This window comes from Camelus dromedarius, chromosome 7 (assembly GCF_036321535.1).
Source record: "Camelus dromedarius isolate mCamDro1 chromosome 7, mCamDro1.pat, whole genome shotgun sequence".
NCBI lineage: Eukaryota > Metazoa > Chordata > Mammalia > Artiodactyla > Camelidae > Camelus > Camelus dromedarius.
This window is the reverse complement of record NC_087442.1, coordinates 5,829,724-5,854,764: the sequence shown is the minus strand read 5'-3', so window position 1 is coordinate 5,854,764 and position 25,041 is coordinate 5,829,724. Positions and strand designations below refer to the sequence as shown.

Below are 25,041 nucleotides of genomic sequence, written 5' to 3'. Positions count from 1 at the left end.
TCCGGATTGGCCGCGGAGATCGGACTCCCTCTCCTGGGATGCGAGGCGCCGGGCTTGTCCAGACGCCCACCCCGACCCTCCCCAGCGGCCTGCGCCCCAGACCCGATTTCGTCCTGCGTGGACCTAGGTCACCGCCGCCGCAGAGGGTCGCGACGCAGCCTGCGGACTAGGAGCGGATGCCCCCGGCCGCGCCGGAAGCGCGGAGCGGAGGCTGAGCCCGTGATGGCGCGCCAGGTAAGGCGAGCCCCGAACAGCGCCGCGAGCTAGGACCCCGCTGCGAGCTGGGGAGGACGGCTGGACTGACGGACGCCTCGGCAGTTCCGCATCGCGCGGCGCTGTACGGGCCTCGGGGGCGGGGGCGAGCCCGGGACCCGCCAAGTTTGGGATCCGACTGCGCCTGGCCGGAGGGGGTTGGGTGCTGGTGCGCAGGATTTGGTGCGGTGATTTCCAGGTCCTCGGACTCCCCCCTCCCAGCCACGAAGTGTGCATGTATTTGGAGGCTCTCTCCACCTTTGGAAACCCGTTCCTTTGGGTTAAGCATCAGTCTCCCTCGGCGTGGCTTTCAGTTATAAATTATCCTGGGAGAGGTGGGAATGAAGGCCCAAGAGGAATGAGTTATATCTGTTTGTTGCTTTTCTTGATAGGATCCTGGACCCGGGGCAAGGGCATGGAACAAGGTCCCAGGTTTTATCCATTAGGTAAAATGTGTAGATCTGAGAGCTGGAGAGAGAGCCCCCATCTGTTGTAGCCTGGGACCAGTTGGGGCAAGTTGTGTGCACGACTGTGAAGGTGCTAGGAAATATGATGGTACCCAGCGGTCTGGGTGGGCCCCTGGAACCAGTTCTGTAATTGTGGTCACTCATGGGCTTGGGCCGACCTCAGGCAACTGTAGACCCCATGGTTTGAGGGCAGGAGAGGGGAGTGGTGGCGTTGGACAATGTCTGGGGCAGTCTGTGGCCAGGCAGAGCAGCACTCTGCCAGGACCTTGGTGTCCTTAATGCCCTGAAGGTCCTGGGGGCAAGGGAGAAGCCAGGCAGATTGGATGTTGTGGGAGCAGGAGCAACCTCCTTTGCAGATCTGGTTGGGTAGTTAAGCAGCCCAAGAACACTGTGGCTCAGATATGTCCACTGGCCTCATGCTCAGGCCTTCTTATACCACAGTTACCTCTTCTAAGAAATGAGGGGTTGGACCACTGATCTTTCAGTTCTTGTATTCTGGGGTGTGTCCTCACACCAAGTAGCTTCATGGAGAAGGTGCCAGGAGTGGCCTGGGGGAGTGGTAGGTCACAGTCAGAGAGGAAGAGGAAAGGCCTCCTGTCTTCATCTCCAGTGCCACTCCCAAAAGCCCAGGGTATGGAAGCACAGCCCAAAGGTGGGGGCAGCAAGGTTCAGGGTCTGATCTGGAAGCCCGAGCCTGAGGAACGCTGGCAGAGCGGGTCTGCTCTCGGAAGGACCTAAGGCGCGTGTCTGTGGCCTGAGCATTTTCACATTGTGCCGGCACCCTCCCTTTTGGGCACATGCACAGACACAAACACTCCTCACTCTTCCCCTGCTTTTTCTGGGTAGAGGAACACTACTGATGGAACCCTCTACCCTGGCCACAGTCAGTTCCCATTCCCGTTGTATGAGAACTTTGTCACAGAAGAGTTTATCTTGGGGCTGAGGTGGTGAATGGCCTGGAAACCATCCCTTCCGGATGTCTAAAAGAACTAGTATATTTAGCCAGGAGATAAAGAGGCACTCAGGGTCAGAAATAGTGTGTGCAAGAGCCTGTTTGTGCAGCTGGAGGTGCCAGGCTGTGACCTGCAGGTGGACGTTAATGCAGACAGATTTGGCTGCAGTAATAGGAGTCTTAGCACTTAACTCTGTCCCAGCATCTGTTCCAGGCACTTTTCCTGTGTTAATTCATTTTATCTTCACAACATCCCTACAAGAGAGGTTGTTATGATCCTGGTTTTATCAGTGAGTTTGCCAAGCCCACGGCTAATACGAAGCAAAGCAGGGATTGGAATTCCAGCAGCCTGGCTCCTGAGGTCAAACCCAAAGCCCCATACTCTGCCCTTTGGTGTGTCCAGTACGTAGCTGCCGGGTGAGGCCGGCAATAGGATTGGTGAGCCCCTCATTGCTGTAGGTATTCAAGTAGAAATTGAAGAGCTCCCCTGTTCTGAGTGGAAGTTGGCATTGTATCCTCTGCTTCTTAAAGGGGTACAGCAGTCGTCTGTGATTTCTAGTTCCCAAACGTGCTGCGAGGACAGCTGGCCCCTGGGGAGAGGTCAGGGTCCTGTTCACCCGAGTAATTTTCACTTCCGACAGGCCGGGCGTGTTCTGCCCAGTCTCCAGCTCGTGACTGGACTGCACCCTGTGATTCTAAACTTAGACTGTGTCAGAATCACCTGGGAAGCTTGAAATGTCGAATTCTGGGCTCTGAAAGCACTGAACATAATCATGATTTAGTAGATCCAAGATGAGGTGAGAAAATCAATCCCAATTAAAAGGAAACTGTAAAGTAAATCATTTGAACCTAAAAGCACTTTTGTTGTTTTTCAGTTGTTAGGTTATAAATAGCTTCTGATGGGAGACGAGAAGGACACAGAGTATTTTTCACCCAGTTTGCTAAGCAAAGAAGCTGCCTGTGACTTGAGCTAACTCTCCAACAGAAAAGTACCACTTGGCTCTGTTGGGCCCTTGCTCTTTCCACTGCCTGCTCCAGCCACGACCGTGCCGTTTGGACTCTGCCATTTAGCAGTGGCTACAGGATCATTTATTTGTACTCAAGACCCTCCCCTCACCCCCCTACCACCACCACCTTAGAAATCTTGTTAAATGTTCAGATTTTATTTAGAGGTTACTGGGAATGGGAATTCTTTTTGTAGATACCCTCATGTTCTATCTCTACAAACTTTACTGGGTAATAATAATTTTCTAAGAAGTGAAAGTTCACTGATCTGATGACTGGTTATAGTCATAGTCCAGCATAGAGGAAGGGGCACCAAAATCTCAGTGCATCCTCGTGGGTGTTGAAGTTAGAGGGGGAGAGGGAGAGGCAGATGGAGCTGGGAGGCTGGCCAGGGGTCTGTGCACCTGATACACATATAAATGCAGCATGATGAGGAAAGCGCACATGCAGAGGATGGCCCCGGGATCCCCAGGTCTCGCTCCGATGGGGAGGCATGCGGGCTGGTGTCAGTTCACAGCGTGGCTGGTGTTCCCTAGAGAGGCCGGGGAAGGGCTGTGCTAGGTGGACACCCCCTTCTCCACCGTAGCTCAGTAACTGGTGTCAGCATGTCCTTCCCTTGAGCTAACTTGGACCCGCTGAGCCAGCTCTGTGTGGAACTGCCAGAAGGCGGAGAAGAAATTGCCTCCAAGGCTGTCCCAACTCGTCTCTTCTTACCGGCCTCCTATAAAATGGGGGTATTCTTGGCGGAACTGTTGTTTTGCAGGTGCAGAGCCTGGTGTTGGTCAGTGACCCCCAGCTTACAGTTCTCAGGGGAATCGACCTACTGTCACCAGACTCACACAGCACAAATAGATAAATGAGAATATGCCAATTCCTTAATTTACAGTGAAAAATAGAGCTGACAGTCAAACTGGAACTGTGTGGTGGCTGACTGAGTCTTTGACTACCTAACGTGACACCTGCTCTGGGAGCCCAGCTCATGGAGTCGGAGCACAGAGGTTTGCAGGATGAGCTTGACAGCTGGCATCGTGGAGCCAGGATGGCCTGAAGCATCCATTGCCATTAGGAAGAGCCCTGTGGTACAGGACAGACATTCGCATCACCTGGGCAAGGCCGGGGACACCCAGGCAAATTCTTGCCCTCACAGTATCCTCTAGACTTGGTCCACGGTAACAGTGCCTCAGCGTTGGCGCTGTCTGCCTTTGGGCAGCAGTAACCCGGCTCCAGCCCCTTGGCCTGCCGTCTAGCCTCCCTGACAGGTCCGCAGGCCAGGACCTGGGCATTCCAGACTCCCCCGTCCCTCAGCCCCAGGCCCCATCCAGGAGGCAGATCTTTCCCCCATGGCTTGGTTTGACTTGTTTTCAGGTTCCGGGGACACTGACTTTGCTCTAATGTATTTGTCATACTGGGAGTTTAATACATATTTAAATGTTTAAAAGAAAAGAGAGAAGTAATTGTAACTTCTTGGCGCTTCCCTGCCCGCTCCACACTTTTTCTTGACTGTAACAGTAAGAGAGTGGGGCTTCCAACCCTTTTGACTCTGTGACCCTCTTTCTGAATGTTGAAAACCTTAGATTGTGGTCTTTCCGTGTGTTTTAAAATAAATTCAGTATTGCCTTTAAAGGACATACCCATATTCACACAATAACATCTATAAACATGTGTGCCCAGCCCATTGGCAGTGTTTGTGCCCTGGACCTGTTGGAACAAGTCTGAGGCTCCCAAGTGTCTAAAAAAATTAACCAATAGTTCATCTAAAGGAAAAATAGAGAATTTTGTTTGAGCCAATGTGAGGGTTATAACCCAGGAGAGTCTTTCAGAAAACTGAGAACTGTTCTGTTTGTTAGAGATCGAAGGCACAGTTATATACATTTTAGAGACAAAGGATCGTTCATCAAAATGACACCCTGAAAAAAAAAATGGCACCCTGACGATTTTGTATAACGTTCACCAAAGATACACTATCCAGATCTACACATACGAAGTGAGCAACTGGTCACCATGACCTCTTACAGAATTAGGGAAAAGAATGAAGAAGGGGGAAAAAACAAAAACATTGATTTTTATGGTGGAGCAGACATTCCTGCCTTTGAAGTCTGGTTAATGTCTAATGCAGATACATATTGCACATTAGGGAGGGCCCAATACAGGCAGGGTGTGTATTATGCTTAAATTTTCTTGTCCTGCCTTAAAACCAAATTTTATTCCATCTCAAGTCTGTAGCTTAGACGCGGACTCCGTGACCAAAGTGTCTCCCTGCTCCCCAAGCCCTGGGCTTCCCGAGCCTGTCTGGGGTTAGGACTCTAGAAGGCAGAAAAGGAAGAGGGGGTAGCGGGAGGAGTGGAGGGGAGCAGAAGACAGAGCGAGGCAGGTGGCTGTGGACGCAGTGGGGGGGTGAGGCTGCAGAGCTGGGGCCAGACCGGGTGGTGAGGCCTCCCTGTCAGAGGTGTCAGGTGGGATGCCCTCTGGGCCCTTGCAGCGCTCGTGTCCTGTCGGGAAGTGTAGTGGGACCCTGTGTTGGGATCCCTAAGACCACCGCAGAGTCAGTGACTTGCTAGGAACGCTCCCAGGACTCAGCGTAGAGTTGTGTTCACAGCTGTGATTCATTACACCAGGAGGATACAGCAAAATCAGCAAAAGGCTCAGATGTGGGCCAAGTCCCCCAGGAAACCCAGAGAAGCTTTAGCACCCCCTCCCAGTGGAGTTACACAGGCCGTACTTAATTCTTCCAGCAGTGAGTCGTGGCAGCCTGTGCGGAGTGTTCTTTCTGGGGGAAGCTCGCTGGGGATCTGCGCCCAGGGTTTTCACTGGGGGCTGGCCACGTAGGCCCCCTCTGCCTGGCACGTCCCCAAATCCTAGAGTCCCAGAAGGAAAGCAGTGTTTTAAACCACGCTGTTTGTACAAACAGTCTGGGCCCAGTGAACCATCCTTAGAAGTCAGGGAACCATGGGAACTTTCTGAAATCAAGTTCCCCGACTCTAGTCTTGGGCCAGCCTTGCAGGCAGGCCTTCCTAGGCCTCAGGCCTGCTCTGCTGGCTCTTCTGTGCAGACCCGAACATTGGCTATGCTGTGTCTGTCCTAAAGGCCAGGCAGAGATGGGAGTGGCCCTTTGAGAGATGTTTTGGATGGTGTCTGAGCATGTTTTGAGAGCGATTGGCCAGAGGGGCAGAGGTTCATTCAGGAGAGTCCACCGGCTGCGTGGCTGTCAGGTGGTCAGGAAAGCGCAGTGAGCTTAGAAGGAAGAGGCCGAGGTGTCTGACCACCTTTTGGGCCCTTGGGCCTCTGAAACAAAGGTAGGTAGTCCATGGAGAGGCTGCCTCCAGCTGGGTGTGTCCTCACTGTGCCAGCGGCCAGAGGGAGACAGGCAGAGCGGGGGCAGGTGCCATCGGTGACAAGGCCGCGAGTTGGTAGCAGCGACGGTTCTTAAAGTCATTGACTAAAGTTGATGAAACAAGGCAGTAGATTATTTTTACATTATCAGGAATATCTTCATTTTATTTAATAGTTTTTTTCTTACAGATAAATAGTTAGCGTTTGTTTCTAAACCCGAAGGACCCTTCCCATAATTTATATTCTGTCTGCCTAATGTGCACAAAGTTAATTTTTACTATAATTTTAAATTCATGCCTACCAGATACTGATTATCTTCTAGGGTCTGATGGGCACTTAAAGCCCACTTAATAACTGTTTTTAAAGAAATTAGGACAGAATGTTTCTTTTCTCTCATAAAGCTGTAAGGTAGCAGGGGATGCTCTGCTAGGGTGACCCCAGGTTTCTTCTGTGCCCTTCTCTGTGAAACCAAAAAACAGTGTAACAGGCTCCCAGATTAGAGAAGTGAAGGATGATTCTCCCGGGACACACCTGGAGACGTGGGCTGGGTCCCTCAGCTGGGGACAGCTAGGCTGGCCTCGCTGGGAGGGAACCAGCCAAATCCCCTGGGATTGTGCCCACAGGTGCCCGTCGCCTTCCAGGACCTGGCCGTGCGGTTCTCCGAGGACGAGTGGCGGCTGCTGGGGGAGAAGCAGAGGGCACTTTTCCTGGACGTGATGCAGGAAAACTATGAGACACTGGTCTCCCTGGGTAAGGATCTCCCTGGGTAAAGAGCAGGCAGGAGCTGGGCCGATGGTAGAAGGGAGGCCGCATCCAGCACTGTGCGGGTCCTGGGTCACCCTGTGACCCTAGGGCCTGCCACACCCATCTTCATTTGCAAAGTAAGCATCCTTTGAGTGGCCATCCGAGAGCCTTGGGCTGAGCTGGGGGCCTCGCTCACCTTTTGTGCTGTGGCTTCTGTGAACTGTCCCAGGGTTCTGGATATGATTTGGTGGGGGCTCTAAAAAACTGGCAGAACTGAGCACTGGTCTGTGAGGTTCTGACAGTCCTTGGGGTTTGAATGGTCACGTGACACACACACACACAGGATTTGCAGGAGCCTGGGCCACCTGCGTGATTGTGTGTAGGAGGGCGGAGGTCAGCTTCCACTCCTGGGGAACTGTCCCTCTTTTCTTTTCCAGGGACAGCAGAGCTGCCCCCCCTCTCTGCCTTCCTGTCTCCCACGGAGCCTGGAGGACCCATGGAGGACGGGAGCTGCTCTGGTGACAGGCAGGAGCGTCCTAGGGGAGGAAGCCCATTGAGTAAGTAACCTTGGCAGAACCAAGGGCCAGGCCCCCTTGGGCATCCTGGTCCCCCGGGCAACCTGGGCCCAAGTGATCTCACTCTTGTCCCTCCCATGGTGTGGTCCTCAGTGCCTGGCTCCATTCATTAGGGGACACTGTGACCTCAGCCCTCCCCACATTGACCTGACTTTTCACTCCTCACCCCTCTGGGCCAGGAGCCTGGTACCCTCTTACCCATTGCGTGAAGTGCTCAGAAGAAGCCTGGAGTCACCCTTGGAGAGCATCCCCCGCTCAGACTCCCTTCCTGCCACCACCCGTTTAGAGCTAGCCCGCAGCTCCTGCAGGTCCAGAGACCTCAGGTGGTGGATGCGGTCCATGGTGGGCCAGGAGAGGCAGTGGGCCTGATGGTGGCAGGGATGGGGAGGCAGCCCTCCTTGGCAGTCCCCTCTGAGGAGTAACAGGTGAAAAGTGACAGAGTATAGAAGAACTCAGTTACCGAGGGTCCCCAGCGCCCTGCTCCTGGCTGTGCCTATGGGCAGGTAACCTGCTCTGAGCCCAGATCTTCTTTATCTGTGGACGTGGAGCTCTCCTTTGCTGCCCCTCACGTGGCAGGAGGAACACACTAGACGCTGTGTGAAGCTGGGGGCAGAAGCATGAGTGCTGTAGGGTGTGGGTGTTCATTGTGGCCTCTCTGGCAGGTGGAGCACCCCAGCACAGTCTGCACCTCACCGCCCTGGTGCAGCTGGTGAAGGAGATTCCAGAGTTCCTGTTCGGGGAAGTCAGTCCCCAGAGTGGGGGAGCCGGCCTGGATGGGGAGGGGGCTAGCCCTGAGGGTGAGTCAGACATCAGATGGCCTCTCTGCATCCCACCAGAGAAGCTCAAGCTGTGGGCATTGCCGTGTGCCTGCCCAGCCCCTGCCAGACCCTCTGTGGGGTCACCCCCTTACATGAACGCCCGGGCGGCGTGCCCATCCTCTGAGAGCACAGGGATAGTGGTGAGACGCGCCTTCTGACTTTCCTCACAGTTCTTTCCACGTGGCTTCGTCCATGCCCTGGTGGCCCGTGAGGCCGATCCCTGTTCTGTAGACAAAGAATTTGTGCCTTGTCTGAGTGGCCAGCAGGGACCCAGGCCTCCTCCCACCAGACCCTCCTTCCTTCCCAGTGCTCTGCCCGCCCTCCCTCCTACCTCCCTGGGGGTCTCTCCCACCGGCCCCAGCCCACAGGGCTCCTTTGAGTCCTCTCAGTTGATGGTAGGGTGGGAGGGGTCTTACCAGAGCAAGACCATGGCTGTGAGTCTACATTTCAGAGCTCAGGGATGACAAGGTAGAGGTTATTGATGTCCTGGTTGTTGTCAGTGGAACACAGCAAGGAACAGCCAGACCGGGAGAATATTGGGTGCATTTAACCTCCTGCCGGGCTTAAATTCTAGTTCCAGTGTCCTCTCCCTTCCCACCGACAGCAGCTGTGATGGAGGACACTTGCCCTCTTCAAGGCCCACTTGGCTGCCTTCCGGACACACCCATCAGCCGGCCTGGCCTGGCCGCCACGCCCAGCGGTAGCTCATCCAGCGGCCCTTCCGGAGCCAGGGGGCAGGGGAGCCCCTTCCCCACCGGTAAGTGACTCAGCACGGGCCCCACACCTGCTTCATTTTCTCCAGAACTCGGTTTCTCCCCTGGTGACTGGGGTCAGGTTCCCCAGAGAGCAGGCCCAGTGTTGGGCCTCTGTCCGTGGACCAGCAAGGGCGCAAGGTGCTCGGCCTGGGCGACCTCTCACCCAGACCCGCTTGCGGATTCCTGTGCCGGATCGGACTCTCGGACCTCCCCATCAGGGCAGCTCTCGTAGCAGGGGAGGACAAGGTGGCCATTAGAATTTTTCTAGGTCTTTTTCTTACTATTATTTTTGCAAATTTTGCATTATTTGAATATCTCTTTTTATGTAAGACATTTTAAATTATTATGGCATGAAATTGGCACTCCTGAAAAACATACCCCATCTAGCCTGTAGTTTCAGGTGTCGTTTGGCACCTCTGCTCTGGGGTCGCACCTGCCCAGCTTGGAGAAGCATGAGCACAAGATTGAGGGCTGCCTGTTGAGGCTACGGACATCACTTACCCAGCCAAAGTCAGAGGCTGGAGTTGGAGGAGGTCCCGGAGCGCACAGTCTTGGTATTTATGTTTACACCAGAAGAAAATGGGGGAGACCCCACCTCTCCTAGGAGGGACTCCTGGAACATGCCTGTGGGAGCTGGCTTTCCTGGGACGTGCCTGCCCTTCAGGGATTTAGAGGCTGGAGAAGCCTGTGCTCTATGGGGACCGGATCTAGGGTGATTTCTCAGGGTCAGGAGCCGGGGTGAGAAAGGCCTTCCTGTCTCTCTCGCAACAGAAACTGCTGACAAGCCAAGGTCTGTGGAGGAGGAGGGCCCAGCAGCCCCGGGCGGGGAGCCCAGCCCTCCCACCTGTAGCCCCGGCAGGAGGAAGAGCCGTGGGAATCGGGAGAGAGGGCCCCCAGGCGCAGGTGAGGGGCTGGCCTTCCTGAGACTGGGGCCTGCCGGGAGAGGGAGGCGGGCTCGGATCCAGTGAGGCAGCGTGTGACTCTCCCATCTGGGCCTCCTCAAAGCCCTGCGTGGCAGATGCCATCCTGTCCTGACGGGTGGGAAATCTGATGCCCTGAAGGCCCCACAGGCGCCACCATCAGGGCCACCCTGACCACGGGTGGCCTTGCAGGAGCTGCAGAAATCTCTCCTGGGAACAGCCCCTTGCAAGGCCTCATCAACTGCCTGAAGGAAATCCTCGAGCCGGGGCCCCAGCCCTCCGAGGGGCCCCTGGGCGTACCGCATCCTGTCCCTACTGGTGCTTCGCGGCTGACCAGAGCCGAGCTGGGGCCTGCGAGCCCGCCCTGGGCAGGTGAGTCCTTGTGGGCCCGTCTCCTCAGGCCAAGATTTCTGACCCCGTGAAAAGCTCAAATTGCCTTTCTGTAGCTCCTTCTCTATAAATATAAGGTCTTCTCTAAGGGCCATTGCTAACGTGGCTGCTCCAGGATCATCAGTGTCATGTTTCTGGAGCCACGTGGCTTTGGTAGAACAGTGCTGGTCAGCTAGTAGAGAACACTCAGAAACAGACTTCGCCCTGCATGCTTCTGTGTTCTTTACCTGTCCTCGTATGGGACGTCTGAGGAGGAGATGCTGAGTGTGTGTCATGTTGGCACTAAGTGGGGTGCTTGGGTGGACCTGGGGCATTGGGGTGACATGGTGGGGACAGGGGCACCCACACTGGACTCCAGCACCTGTCAGCCTTTGAGCCTCAATTTCCCGTCTGTAAAGGGATAGTTGTTCCCACCCCAGAGGGCTGTTGTGAGGCTTAGGTACACATGACCTGTGTATGTGCATGTTTGTAAAAAGCTTGGTCCTCCTCAAGTTAAGTTCTGTTCAGGGCCCAGAGAACCGTCTACGAATAGTGCTGCAGTCTACCCGCTTCCTTCATCTGTCCTCAGAGCGACACCACATGTTCTCCTGTAGGAGAACTTTCCCATCTTCCTTTCATTCATCCCGTTCTCAGAGGTGGGTAGACAGGCATTTTCAAACTGAGCACTGAGAAGAGAGTGCCCCATGCAAGGCAAAGTGAGTTACAAGAAGACCCACATCTCAAGGTTTCTGGCCTTGGACCTTTTAACTGCGTACCTCTTTTGGCTGTTTGTCACCAAGACTGAGGTCACTGGGCTCAGGGTGAACACGTGTTCCTTTTCCCTGTAGTGAAGACAGAGGCAGCCTCAGGGGATTGTCCCCTCCAGGGTCTGCTGAACTGTCTGAAGGAGATCCCGGAGCCCCGGGACAGGCATCCCAGCCCCTCAGCGGCGGGGGACTCGCGGCTGCAAGAGGACCCGGCTGCCTGGAAGAGGAGTTCTGGAGGTAAAGGCCACTGACTGGGCAGGGAGGACCCCTGGATGTCACCCGTTTCTTCTCCCTGCTCCGCACAGCAGGACCTCCGGCCCACACATCTGTGTGCTGGTTGGAGCACTTACCTGTCGGGGGTCATCACTGTGAAAGGAACTGGGCGTGTAGGAAGAACAATAAAGTGATAATATTCCAGGTTGGCTCTTATGGTAGGAGCTGAGGTTCCAGAAGGAAGGAGGGGATAGTTTGAAGGGAGAGAGAAAATAGAAGACAGCTCCGCCGGCAGACATTCGGGGTATCATTTTGACTTGGAGGTTCTTGTCATATTCATCTGGGCTCACCAGTGGTTCTTAGTGACCCAGAATATTGTGGAAGTGGATCCGAGGTGGGCTTGCTGGCTTGGAGGAAAGCCCTGACTTGCTGCTGTCTGGGGGGCTGACTTGACAGCTCTCAGGAGAAATCTCTGGAGGCAAGGGTGTGATTTGGTCCATCTGCTGGTGATTGAGCAGTGACTGCCTTCGAGCTGAGACTGCTCTGGGGGCTGTGGGCCTTGGAAGCCCCATCCTCACCCTATAAAGTTCTCATGAAAGGCTTCCCGCAGGGCCCCGACCCCTCCAGACCCCTCCTCCTGGGCCTGGGCCTGGTCCCGGAGCTGGCAGCGTGCTCTCTGTGGTGAAGACGGAGGACGGCTGGGCCCCGAGCCTCCTGTTGCCTGTGTCCTGTCAGCTCAGCAAGCAGATGCACAGCCCCACTGCTGCTGGCAGCCCTGGGGACAGCGGAGACACCACCCGGGTCCAAGTGTCCTGCTGGGGCCCTGCAGCTCAAGGTGAGGCCTGGGGTCGTCTGCTCAAGTCCTCCGTGGTGAGACTCTCGGCCCCCCAACAAGGTTCTACCAGCCACCAGGGGAAGGGGCACCTGCCTGTCTCCTGGGCAGAGAGGCCATCCTCCGGCCGTCCTACTCAAGCAGTTAATCCCTTCCCTTCCTCCCCATCCTCCTTAACCCAGGCCTTGCCCAGGGCGCCTTCCATTGTAAGGACCTTCGTTTTGCAGAGAATTCCTGACTCTCAGGAAGCTGGCCACTAGGTGTGCATTTCTCCACCCCGCCCCTGGGCCTGGGCTCATTCCCCCTGACTGGGGGAGCAGAGAGCAGATCAGAGGCCCCACAAAAGGGAGTCCTTCCTGGCAGCCTCCCATGCACGCCTGGTGCAGGGCTCGCCACCCCTGCGGAAGGCAGGCCGGGGTGGCCAGCCTGGGGCTGGGCCGGGGGGACGTGCCAGAGATGGTGATAGGGCCATCTCCCCCATCCCAGCCGGCAGTGCCTCGAGCTCACCCCTGAAAGCCCTGGAGGCCTGTCTGAAGGGCATTCCCCTGAGTGGGTCGTTACCTCCCCAGCCGCCCATCACCTCTTGGTCCCGGAGCCCCCAGCCAGGAGACCCCAGGTCTCAGAGGCCCAAGCTACAGCCCCTCGGATCACACAGCAAAGGTACATTGCGCCATGGGCTTGGGGTGATGTTTCTCCCTGTACATGGGACGGAGGGGGATGCTGAGGGCACCATTAGGTCCCCCTCTCCTCATCCCAGGCTTCCTGGGGCACATGCCCCTCTCCCCCAGCCCCTCTCACGCCTGCCCCCAGACAGCCCCTGCATTTGGTGGAAGCCAGTGAAACTCTCCTGCCAACTCACTCCTCTGATGAGCTCTCACTTATCCTCTAGGCCAACGAGACCAGCGGTTGGGTTTATGTGGGTTAATGTGCTATGCTATTTTAATCTGTGCCATGAGCTCCCTAACCTAAGGGGAAATCCCAGTCAGAGATGCGTTGGGGTAGATCTGGGCGCCCGTCCGCAGCTCAGGGCCCAAGGGACCTCTTCTGTGGTTTTCCCATGATGCCAGCGTGTTGTTTCCCACAGAGGTGGTCATGGGGCCTCTTCTGGCTTTGGGCCTGCAGGGCTGCATGAGAGACAGCCCCGCCCTCCCCCCAGGCTCCCAAGGCACCCCCACCAGCTTCTCCTCGTCCAGCAGCACTGACGGGGACCTGGATTTCCAGAGCTCTGAGGGCAGCCAGGGGCACCGGCGTGGGAAAGGTGAGCTGGGCGGCCAGAGGTGGGGAGTGGATCCTGGCAGATCCTGGGAAAGGACTGGAGCACCCCTCCCCCACCCCCCATTGTGTGTCCCACCCAACCAAGTCTGGCTGCAGCGCTGGTGCCGCCAGCAGAGCTTGGGATGCCGTGGCGGGAGCAGAGACAGGACCTGTTTTGGGTGAGTCAGGGGTCTATTTTAGTGACTTGGCTCAGAAGAGACAGAACAACATCTAAGATCTTTTAAAAAAATGAAAAGAATCCCAGTCGCAAAGAAGTCAGTGTCTGTCACAGCAGACTACTTCCAACTCAGAAAAATCACCCTGAGGTTTGTGTAAAACCACCTTAAAGGGTGTGTCTGGTGGCCTATACCCAGGTCCCTCTGAGCAGAGGCTTCCGTGTGAGCTGTCACCTCTTTGGGACCTTACAGGACCCTCTGGTGGTCTCTTCTCAACCTTTTTCCCACCTGAATAATCCCAGGGCTGTCTGTCTGCCTTGTCCATGGATACCAGGTCCCTGGGGCTCACCTCTGTGTCCTGGCCTCGCCCACTGTCAGTGGAAAGGTCTGGGGCTGCACCCAGGACTCCGCCAGGCCAGTGGGTCCATCGAGCAGGCCCGGGGCCTCCGGTGTCTGTGGGCCTGGTTCCTGTACCTGCCACGGGCCGTCTCTCGGGTGTGGGGGTTTTTACCTCCCAACATGTCGCTGACTTTTTAATTTTTAGTTTTCAATAGGTAATGTGGTCATTTTGGAGGCTGGGGAGGTTGTGGAGGAAAGGTGGCAGCTGCCTCCCTCCCCTGCACCCCTCCTCCAGTCTGCGTCCTCCCAGAACCGCCGCTGCTGTGGGTTCTTGCACTTGCAGGGACTGCGCGTGGCCGGATGCTCTGCGCACAGCCTGTCCCCTTGCTCTCTGTCTCAGCACTTCCCTTTGGCGTCTTCCTCTGTTTGGTCTCAGGGTCCGTGGACACTGACTGCCCCGTTCCCATTTTCCCACGGCTGTGTCGTGTTCCGCGGTCCACGGTCCCGACCAGTACGTTCCTTCTGTGCGTCCTTTGTCGACGGCCCTGATTTTCTAAGTCACCCGAACAGCAGTTTCACGCCACGTCATAGAGGCTTCCTCCCCAGGACTCAGCAGTGTCCACAGGGAAAGCTTGGCAGAGATGTCACCTCACTAGGAATGGCCTTCCCTTTTCTAGAATTTCGGTCCATCTAGTTCCTGTTGCTTGCACAGCTCTATCACTAGAAGTAAGATTTTTGCAATCTGTTTTTTTTCTAAGTTGAAATGCATTAGTGTTCCCCTTCTCGACCTGCTACGTCATGAGCATTTTCCTCTTTGATTAGTGATGATGACCTTCCAGCCTCGGGGACCCTCTCCCTCATCACAGCCCACTGGCCATCTTCTGTGTAGGTGGCAGAGGCCTGGTGGCTTCTCCCAGGGCCTCCCAGAGGCAGGACCGACCAGGGTTTAGAGCCAGGTCCCGTCCAGGTGCCCTGAGCCGGCATGACAGGCCCCTGCTCTGTGCCGCTTCCCGTGGCCCCAGCTGCGCTGGACACAGGGCACAGGCCAGGCTCCTGGGGTTTGTAGAGACTGAGCTCCAGCCGGCCAGGACTGCAAATGTTGGGTTTTCACAGGAAGCCCTGTGGGAAGCTCCCCGCTCCAGGGCCTGGAGAACTGTCTCAGAGAGATACCTGCACCTGGGCCGCAGCCTGCCGGGTACCGGTCCTCAGTGGGGGACAGGGGGCCACAGAGAGCAGAGCCTGGGAACTGGACGGCAGACAAGGAAGGTAAAGCACTGCCCAGCATCTAAGACTGCCTCGGAGCCACCTCCCCAAGGCCTGCGAGGAGATGGCGCTCTGAAAGTGGCCTGGCCAGAGGCTTGCCAGTGCCAGAGTAGGGGGTGGAGCAGGACAGGACACCCAGCCCCACGGTCTGCTGCTCCGAGTCCGAACCTGAGCTGGGGCTTTGGCAGCGGAGTGTCTGTATCCTGGCTGTGTTGGCCCTTTGAGCCTCGGTGTCCAGCATAGCCAGTGAGCTGTGGGCCTCCCAGGAGTCTAGGTGGCTGGGTCTGGGAATAAAGAGACCCCAGAGGACTGGGAAGGCTCCCACGAACATCTGCAGGGCTGGGCTGGTATCTGTCCCACACCTGGAGCTCGTATGCCCGAGAGCCCAACAATGGGAGTTGTTCTCTGTCCCGGGACTTCCTGGCCTTGGTGCTAACACGGGGCCCCTGGGCTGACGGGCCACTAGCTTCTTGTTAAACCAGGAATGAGAGGCGAGGCGTGCGAACCAGCCCATCCAGGACAGCATCGAGGAAACATGCCCACTGGGAGCCTCCAACTGGCCAGCCCACAGGCGCTTGCCTCTGGCACCATCCCTACCTGCTTCCAACGAGGCCTCAAAGACCCTGGGGCCACCAGGCCAGGACGGTGGAGGTGGCTCCAAGACGGTGAGCAGACATCTGTCCCCGTACTTAGTGGCATGTTTTCCCTCCAGATAAAATCTTTGATGAGAGAGTAGATTCCCCTTCTCTCTTATTCCCCTCTCCCTCCCCATCTACATCCATCCTGGATGCCAGCCGGGGCCTGTGTGTATTTTGTAAAAGATGCTGGCCAGAATACTCTGAGGTGTGCTGAAAGAAGATAAAGCAACACAAAGCACTGAGAAAAAGTGGGGAGAGCACTGTTTTTTTCCAGCAATTGGGTTTTTCTGGGTGAAGGAAGGGTTATTTCCTTTATCTTTCTAGTTGCCTGAGGGCTGGGGGTCTCCTGCAGCTGCCGCAGCCGCCACCACCACCACCGCTACCGCCACCGCCACCACTGCAGCTTAACCTTATAGCAGAATTCCATCCTAGATTTGCTAAAGTCTGGTAGGGTCTGACTTATTTGAATAAATACAGTATTTCTAATACTCCCACCAGGCAGGAACTGGCTTTGAGGGGCCCTCCTGTGGACAGAACTGAATCTCTCCTCAGGCTTCTGGCCCTGAGTGAGTGCAAGTAGGAGGGGCTGCCCAGCTTATAAGACCCAAGGCCTGGCTGGAAGCAGACTGCTAGTGGCTTCCAGGGTCTTTTGACTTCTGGAAGGTTCTCCAGCTGCTTTCTAGAGCAGCTGGAGACCAGGCCAGGCTCTGGCTTTGCCTCTGTCCACCTTCCATGGCCAGCGAAGGAGCTGCTCAGGGTCCAGCAGAGCTGGTGTGGAGCATCAGCTGAGCTGAAAGGGGTCCGGCTCTGCAGGCCTGCCCATTGAGGCAGAGGGTCCTCCTGCCTGTTGTTGAGCTGGTGGACAGAGGGTTCTTTTGTTGCCATTTGCCAGAGCCAGCCTCCAAGCCCTCCCCACTCCATTGCCTGGAGAACTCTCTGAAGGGGATCTTGCCTGGGGGGCCCTTGCGCTTCGCCTGCCTGGCCAGTCCCAGCGCCAGCACCAGCGCCAGCCCTGGCTCGAGCTTCAGCAGCTCAGAAGGAGAAGACCTGCGGCCAGAGCCTGAGCTCTGGCAGCCCCTCCTGCCGGGTGAGCTTGTTGGGGAGAGGAGGGTCGGGAGCCCCACCCCAGGGTGCTGGCACCGCCCTGACACCCACTTTGTTTGTGACAGAGAGGGACCGCCTTCCCAGCTGCAAGGGCCTTGGCCCTCTGTCCCTGCGCCCTGGCGGCCCCTGCGCTCGCAGCAGCCCTGGTGAGGGCCCAAAGAAAGGCGAGCCCAAGTACCACTGCGGTCTCAGTGCAGGTGAGCCTGGGGTCTCCTGAGAAGGGGGTGTGTCTCCCAGGAGGGCCGCTAGTCCAGAGATGGGGTTCTCTGCGTCCCACCCATTACTTTGCCTGACTCGTGCCAGAAAGTTCTCTACTTTTGTCATGCTTGAGGTCCCATAATATGAACTGTGTCCAAGAGAGAAGTTGGAGTTATTGAGGCACATGGGACCCCAAGAATGTTAAATGAATATGTTTCATTACCCTGGTAATAAACTTAATACCTATACGTTATATATAACATGCACATTACATGTACTCCATAATGTATGTACCTGTATACACTGTTGTGTCGGCCCCAGCCTGTTGTTGATGATGCTCTCAGCTAGGAATGCCTGGGGCGCTCACCCCGGCCTGTATGACTTGTAGGGAGCAAGCCCCACATACAGTTCCCCTACTGGGGCCAGTGTTCCAGCTGGGCTGGCCCTTGAAGTTCTTACAAAGATCGTAGGATGCACTTCATCAGGGAACTTTGAGGAATGGGATTTATTATTCACAGATCCTAGAGGTTACATGGCATACCCAAGGGGCACTCAGCAAATTGTAGGGAGAGAGGCCGTGCGTGGGCCTGGGTTCTGTCTTTATTATGTCGAGGGTGGGCTGTCTAGTGTTTGGCAGTTTTATTGGCCTATTTAAAACCCAAGTGTGGAATTAGGGTACAGGAAGGGAGAAGTGGGGGTACCCCAGTGGTCAGTGATCTAGGGTACCCAGATCTGCGAGCTGCCTCGTTCCTTACCTGGTTATGTTGCCAGTAGCTGTGTTCGCCGATATGTTTATCCCAGAAGGATGTCTTTGAGAGGGATGCCTCGACAATCAAAGCTTAATGGCAGGTGCTCACACTGCCATTATGTGTATATATGTATATGTATGAATGTGTGTAAAGGAAATAATAATGTACATTCGAAAAAATTGGCAATAAACAAAAATAATGTCAAAAGTGAGATACCTCTGTCTGGAAGAACTTGGAGGTTGTCCTGTCAAGAAAGCTGGAAACAGCTGCCTGCTACCCGAGGCCACCTGGATTATCAGTCCAAGCTTGACCCAGTGTTTGCTCCCAGCAGGAAAAGCAGAAGAGAAGACCGGAGGCAGGTCCCAGTTGCCCTGGAGAGAAGTGTGCTCGGAGACCCCAGGTCAGCCTGGCCCCCTGGGCAGCACTGGAGGAGGTAGGGGTGGGTGGGGGGTGCAGGGTCAGGGAAGGGAGCTCACCCCCCACGCCCACACTCAGGCCAGTGACTCCACCCAGTCCTTGGCCGTTGTGCAGGCCCTTGCTGTACCCGCGTTCCTCACTGCCCAGTGCGCCTAGTGGGAAACAGCCAGCATGGCCCCCAGGCCCCCCAGCTCAGCCCTGGAGGGGCTTCACGGGGTGGACCTGCAGATCGTGGCCCTCTCCACCTGCTCTCCCAGCCTCCACCTCCTGGTAGATCCAGAGGCATCATGCCAGAGCTGCAGAGGACTCCAGAAACAATACCGCCCACCCTAACCACACATGCCCCAGTGGGCCATTCAGCCAGAGATGGGCCCCCAGCAACTCCGGTATATTCATCTTGCATCTCATTTAACCAGTATTTGAAAGTTGAAAGTTTGATTTTTATTTTTTAGGCCACGTCCAACAATCCCCTGTCAGAATGGCTCTGGCAAAGTGGTGTGTGTCCACACCCCAAACGCTCTGTGTTTTTCCTGCAGGGACAGCTGTCGATCCCTGCCCGGCCCCTCAGCTGGAGAAAAGAAGGGGGCCAGAGCCTTGCCAGCCCCCTGGGTCAGCCCATGGTCCCCTGTCCTGGAAGCCAAGGGCAAGTGAAGAATCTAGGGGCCTGGGGCCTGGAGACGGAAGACCAGTTGTTACAGGTGAATTGACGGCCTCCCCACCCCATCGCATCATCATTGTTGGGGACCCTGCAGGTACAGGGGCTGCTGGGGCTCAGTGTCTGCACGGTCACCCACCTCCCTCCCCATGGCTCAGCTCCCTCTGACAGGGTGGGCCGGCCAGACCTCCAGGGTCACAGCTTGGGGAAAGCTTTTTCTTAACACCCTTCCAGGCTCTTTGGGTCATAAGTAGGAAGAGTTCACCTCGAGCTCGCTTCAGGTTGCTTGTTTCATTTCAGTGTTTTCCTATAGAAATAGCTGGCTTTTTCATAAAAGTACACACTTTGTAGAGGCAAAACACACAGATTTTTTTTTTACCAGAATAGATATGTCCAGAATCAAAGTTTGGGGTCGGAGGGGACTTTAGAGAATAGATGGGGAAACTGAGGCTCAGTAATGTCGAGTGCCCGGGCCGGGGGCGTCCCCGGAGGGTGGTTCTGCATCCCCTGACCCCGAGAAGGCTCTTCCCTAAACCGCATCAGAGACATGCCTGCGGGGGCTCCGTTGTATGGGGGCTTGGCGACCTTGGAGGTGCAGCTGCTCTGTTAGGAGCGCGGGGCTGGCCCGAGGCCGGCAGACCCGCTGCCCCCACCTTGCCTACAACTCGACACTGTCGCTCACCCTCAGCCGAGATCCTTTCTGGGGAACTTTGCTGGGCAGCGTTTGGGTCCTTGGGCTCCAGTCTTCACTTTCTCCTCTGTCTGAAGCCCTGGAGGCCCTGAAAAATACAGGCTGGAGCCGGGCTGGGGACTCAGACATGGCGGGAGAGTGGGTCTGTCCCACAGCTCCGGTGGTGACAGGGCTTCCTTGTGAGACTTTCCTCAGGTGGGGACCAGTTCCAGGGGAACTGAGGGTGAAGGAGTAAGGTAATTTTTTTAAAAAGTAACTTAAGCTTTAACTTACTTAAGACTATAACTTCTGATTGGGGGGGGTATGTAAATGTCAAGAGGGGTGGGGACCCTTGTGCTTTGCTTTTGACCAGTAGTGCTGGGTGCTGACTCGGCCCCCTGGTCAGCCCCTAGAAGCACCTGGGCCTCAGGCTGGACTGGCCCTCCTGGGCCCTCGCCCACAGCCTGGCCTCATGCCATCTGCAGCATCTCCAGGCCCTGCTCACTGGCTCCTGAGGGTAGAGTTAGGTGCTCTGGACACCAGTAGGGCCAAAGGTGGCACAAAGAACCCACCCGTCCTTTTCCTAGAAGGTGGGAAGGCCACTGTTCTCAGCAAACTTGGTCACCGTGGAGACCCAATCTGTGACCTGTCTTGCACATGGACTTGGGGAACAGCCTTCGATGTTCCCTAGCCTGAGTTGCTTCCTTCTTGGCTGAAGCCAGGCCTTGGTGGGGCTGGATGCCAAACGCACTAGCTAGTGGGACCCTAGGGGAGGAGAAGATCTGATGCTCCAGGGCTCTCACCCTTGTCCCGCTCTGGTTGCAGCCAGGACCGGCGGGAGGCCCCTGCCCCAAAGTCTGCCCGAGCCGCCCGCCGTGGCCACTGTCCCCCCGGCTCTGCCGCTCGCCTGCCCACAGCCGCCGTGCCCCTGTGGGAGTTCCCTGCAGCAGGAGCTCTGCAGCCTTGGCGCTGCCCTCTTGGAGAAGCTGGATCGGCTCGAGGTGGCCCTGGCAGGCCTGTCTCAGGAAGTGGCCGCCGTGAGGACCCAGGTGGATCGGCTGGGGCGGCGCCCGAGGGGCCCTGGGCCTAAGGGCCTCCCCCGGGGCCCTCGCTGGGCCAGTAGCCCTGCTCGCAGACACCTGCCCTACTGGAGGCAAAAGGGCCCCACCAGGCCCAGACCAAAGATCCTGGGGGGCCCAGCAGAAGGCAGCAGGGCTGGCGACTCGGGCCTGTCCAGCGGGAGGCTGCACCTGGTGCCTCAGCTGCCTCCAGACACCCACCCAGCAGAACCTTCTGGGCCCAGCTCTAGCCCTTCCCAGCAGCCTCTCTCCTCAGCATGCAGCAGCCGCACCATGCTGACTGTGCATCACCCCCTCAGACACACTGGGGGCTGCCAGAGCCCTCCTCCCCCTTCAGTGCCCGCTGCCTTACCCCCCCAGGTGGCCCCTCCCATGACCAGTGCAGATGTGGAGCGGCTGGCTGCAGTAGCTGTACCCACCAGGACTCTAAACTGGCCCAAGGATCCAAGCCGCCTGTTGGCGGGGTTCCAGAGAGCCCTCGAGGGGGAACTGTGGGGTGGGGAACACAGGGACCCGAAGTGGGGGCCTCCTGATTGCCGTCTTCATGGGCTCAGTCCTGTTGAGGATGCTCCACCCAGGCTGCCTCTCCAGGGGGCCAGTCTCCCCCCTCCCCCGCCTCCAGCAGAACCTTCCCCATATCTGGGCCGTGAAGGGGCCAGGAGGCTGCCCTTGGTCTGACTGCCCCAGACTCCAGGATGCTGTCTGCTCAGGGATGCCACCCTTTGGTGTGCATCCCTCAGCCAAGCCTCTGGCTTTCCTGACTCAGGTTAATTTGAATGTCACTTCTGTCCTTCCTGCCGGAACCCTGGAGCTGGCCAGGGTGGTGTGTGTTTGGGCACGGGCCTGCCATGTGTGCCTGGGGTGCTCCCAGCAGCTGCAAAGGGGCCAGGAGAGCACGTTTTCCCAACACCTGCTGTCTGGATCCCAGCGCTGAGAAAGGCAGAACTCCGCCCCCTAGTCTAAGCTGGATTTACCTATATGGATTCTAAAGTCAAAGAAGGGGGTTTCTAAGGGAAAGGTCCTTGGCTTCTACAGAAAGGAGGTCAGTGGGGCCACACTGGAGTGTGGCTGATTGGCTGTTACCAGCACTGGAGACAAGCCGGCTCGGCTGCCTGACCTTGCACACCGTGCAGAGAAGTCATCAATCCCTCCGCAGGCTGGGGGAGGAGTTCCCGGGTGACTGCTGGGGGCAGAGTGCACACAGCACGCGCTGTACTGGTTCCAGGGCCGCAGTAGTCAGGAGCCTTAAACCACAGACATTTACAGTCTCGCCATCCTGGAGGCCAGAAGTCTACGGTCAAGGTGTCGGCAGAGTTGGTTCCTTCTGAGGCTGTTCCAGGCCTCTCTCTTTGGCTTGTCAGTCAGTGGCCGTCCTCGTGATCCCAGGGCGCTCTCCCTGAGCTCACATCTCCAAATTTCCTTTTTGTCTAAGGACACCACCTTCGTGCCCTCACTGGAACATGGTTGCTTCCGTAAAGACCTTGCCGCCAAATAAGGTCGCATTCTGTGGTGCTGGGGTTAGGACTCCAGTATATGAATCTGGCCAGGGGTACACAGTTCAGCCCTTAACACACACACGGGGCTGGGCTTATCTGGGTTCCTTAAGGGAGAAGAAAGTATGTCCAGGGTCACTAGGCCTGCTTCCCTGGTGGCCAGACGGGCCTGCTCCGGGCCCCACCCCTCAGGTGGCACTTGATGGAGTCTCGGAAATGGCCTGCTGATCATCTGCCTCACTTCCCTCCCCAGGGTGAGATCTTCTCCCATTCGAGTCCTTACTTGGGAATCCTTGGGAGGGCTCTGCCTGGCATGGTTAGCTGTGCTGTCGGGGAACCTGGGTGCAGTACTGAGGCTCCAGCCAGCTCGGGGGCCCAGAAGGGACTGTAGCCATGATGACTGCACAAGGGGGGGGGGGGGGCTTGTGGCTGCTGTACCAAGTGTGTCCCTAAAATCGGGGTCTTTGTGGACACTCAGGGCCTGGCCTGTGCTCCTCGCTGTCCCTGTGGAAGAAGCAGGCTGCTGATGCTGATGGGCCAGACAGACAGACCATCACAGGCGGGTGCTAGAATGTTCCCAGGACTGGAATAAGTCCCAAGATGACTAACCTGAAAGCTAGTGTTGATAAGATCATGTAAGTAGGATGTTTAAAACACAGTCTCTTCACGTTTAGCCATCCTAGAGACTCAGGAACAGGAAAGTTCTAGACTTTCCACTCAGGAAGGTGAGACCAGCTCCTTTCCAGGCTGTGCAGGGAGTGGCGCTGGGCACGTTTCAGAGCCAGTACAAAGGGCAGGACTCGGTAGGGGGCGCTCCCTGCACCCTACTCCGCACCCCTCGGGCCCATCCTCGCCCTCCTGAGCAGGGGTGATGAAGGCTGCACCCCTGTCTACCTCTGGGTGGCATTTTAAGGTTTGGAGCTCCAGACTTGACAGATACCAGCCCCCACACAACCCGGTGCAGCAGGCAGGAAGGACCACAGGGGCCCAGGGGCTGAAAGGGCCTTGCTTGCGGGCGCACAGCCTCCCCCTGGCACAGTGCTCGTCCCCTGGGCACAGCCTGCCCACCTTGGCCTGCTGCGGCCTAGGCCAGAGGCTCCAGATCCAACCAGACCCTGTAGGAAACTCGTCTTTTTTCAAGAATGAGGAAAGTAAGTAATAAAATTAAAGGGAGACTCCGTGATCTGCAGCCGTGTTCGTCACCCAGTCCTCTGCCACCTGGACAAAAAGCCTTTAGGTTGTTAACTGCGAGGCCTTCTGGAATCAGTGATTTGGTGAAAAGTCTGTATGCAGTTGAGGAGTTTGGTACCATGTCCATCTCCATCTACTTTGTGAGGAAATGTGGTCACCTTGGTGGGAGAAACCAGGGGGCCTTTTTGAACTCAGGGATTTCTGGGTCTGGAGTCGGGGCCAGCTCCACCTGTCACCACCCTGGGAAGTCACCAGAAAACTTTCCTTCCCTTCCAACCCTTCCAGTCACAGTCCTCAGTGTCCCATCTACCGCCAGCCCACCCAAGGTCACTGTAAACCTGGAAAGTGGCAAGGTCTTGCCTCAACCTGTCAGAGCGGGTGCCCCCCAGTCTCCAGGCCAGCCCTGAGGGGTCCAGTGGAAGGGGGTCTGCATTAGGGGTGGAGAGGTGTGGGGACACAGTGCCCTGGCTGAGACGCCCCATGATGTCACCGGTCTCTCCTGAAGGAGCTTCGCACAAGGGCAGACCAGACCTGCTCCCCACCAGTGTCCTTGTGTTTTAGGTGTGGCTTCTGTAAATGGCTGACTGTTAGACTTTGTCTTTTAATCCGGCTTGACAGATTTTGCTCTTTACTTGGAGCCCTTAATCCACTTAGGTGTAATACAATTGCTGATGTATTTGGGTTTGAATATACTCTTATTTTGCGCTTGTGTTTGTCTCACTTGTCTGGGGACAGGGGTTCCCTTCTTTCCCACCTCCTTTTGTACTGACAGTGTTGTGGGGTTGGTTTTTTTGGGTGGGAGGGGGTTGGTTGGTTTTAAATCATTCCATTTCTCCCTCTACTAGTCTCAACATTTAAAGAACTGAAAGGGAAAATACCCATCTTTACAATTGTATTTGGGAAGTTTTAGCATACTTTTCCTCAGAAATTGATAGGACAAATCAAGAAGAATATAGAAGATTTGAACAAGCCAATTAAAATTGGCTCAATTGATGAGTATCTAGGACACTGCACCTAGGACTACAGAATGTACATTTTCAGGGGGAAGGGATAGCTCAAGTGGTAGGGTGCATGCTTAGCATGCAGGAGGTCCTGGGTTCAGTCCTCAGTACCTCCTCCAAATACAAAGAAATAAATAAACCTAATTACCCCCCCTCAAAAAATAAATTATAAATAAATCATGTATAAATAATTATTTAAAAAAAGAATGTACATTCTTTTCAAGCCTACACAGAACATTTACAGAAATTGACCATATACTAAGACCTAGAGCAAGTTTAAACAAATTTAAAAGTATTCAAATTATATTAAATTTTTCTGACCGCTTTAACTTCTAAGCTAGCAGCAAATAACAAGAGGTGGGAAATCCTTACATATATATTTTTAAGTGTTCCTAAATAACCTGTGTGTCAACAAATCATAAGAAAAATTTTGACCTGAACTATAACAAAGTACCACATACCAAAACTTGTAAGATAAAGCTAAGTCAGTAGTTAGAAACATGTAGGCATGAGCGAGTGTGCACAGAAAGGAAAGGCTGGGAATGTACAGGGAGGTGCAGATAGGGTAGCAAAGGAAATCCCCCCCAAAGTTAAGGGCATGTAAAAGTAAGAGTAGGAGTTACTGAAATAGCACACACATAATAGATGTAATCACGAAAGCCAAAAATTGTGGTTCTAGCAAAATGAATGCAATTGACCAGCTTGTGGCGTGATTCCTCAATTAAAAAAGAAGGCAAGGCAACCAGTCTCAGGAATGAAGAAGGTGACATCACTGCAGATGCTGCCACAGACCACAGAAAGATTGAAAAGGTATT

At 55.7% G+C, this 25,041-nt stretch overlaps 1 protein-coding gene across 10 annotated transcripts; it reads left to right on the top strand.

Moving 5' to 3' along the window:
• Nucleotides 1-23,934, top strand: KRBA1 (KRAB-A domain containing 1). 10 transcript variants are annotated; one of them, XM_064487247.1, is made up of 18 exons: nt 1-234; nt 6,648-6,756; nt 7,188-7,307; nt 7,988-8,122; nt 8,748-8,900; nt 9,670-9,801; nt 10,011-10,190; nt 11,036-11,191; nt 11,778-12,002; nt 12,486-12,659; nt 13,084-13,257; nt 14,882-15,034; nt 15,514-15,696; nt 16,562-16,756; nt 16,839-16,970; nt 18,049-18,120; nt 18,674-18,835; nt 20,288-23,934. In XM_064487247.1, the coding sequence occupies exons 1-18, from the start codon at nt 223-225 to the stop codon at nt 21,217-21,219; spliced, it is 3,399 nt and encodes a 1,132-aa protein (XP_064343317.1). In that variant the 5' UTR covers nt 1-222; the 3' UTR covers nt 21,220-23,934. The 10 variants fall into 10 exon arrangements, with proteins under 10 accessions (XP_064343317.1, XP_064343316.1, XP_064343322.1 ...); XM_064487246.1 differs by having other exon boundaries at nt 6,630-6,756; nt 8,751-8,900; XM_064487252.1 differs by having other exon boundaries at nt 6,630-6,756; nt 12,569-12,659; nt 13,196-13,257.
• Nucleotides 23,935-25,041: the final 1,107 nt, after the last annotated feature.

Bases quoted from the DNA above. Each gene is read 5' to 3' on its own strand.
- KRBA1 (XM_031455578.2), top strand. The intron at 8,123-8,747 runs GTGAGTCAGACA...TCCCACCGACAG, and splicing joins GGAGGGGGCTAGCCCTGAGG to CAGCTGTGATGGAGGACACT. The intron at 12,660-13,083 runs GTACATTGCGCC...TGTTTCCCACAG, and splicing joins CCTCGGATCACACAGCAAAG to AGGTGGTCATGGGGCCTCTT.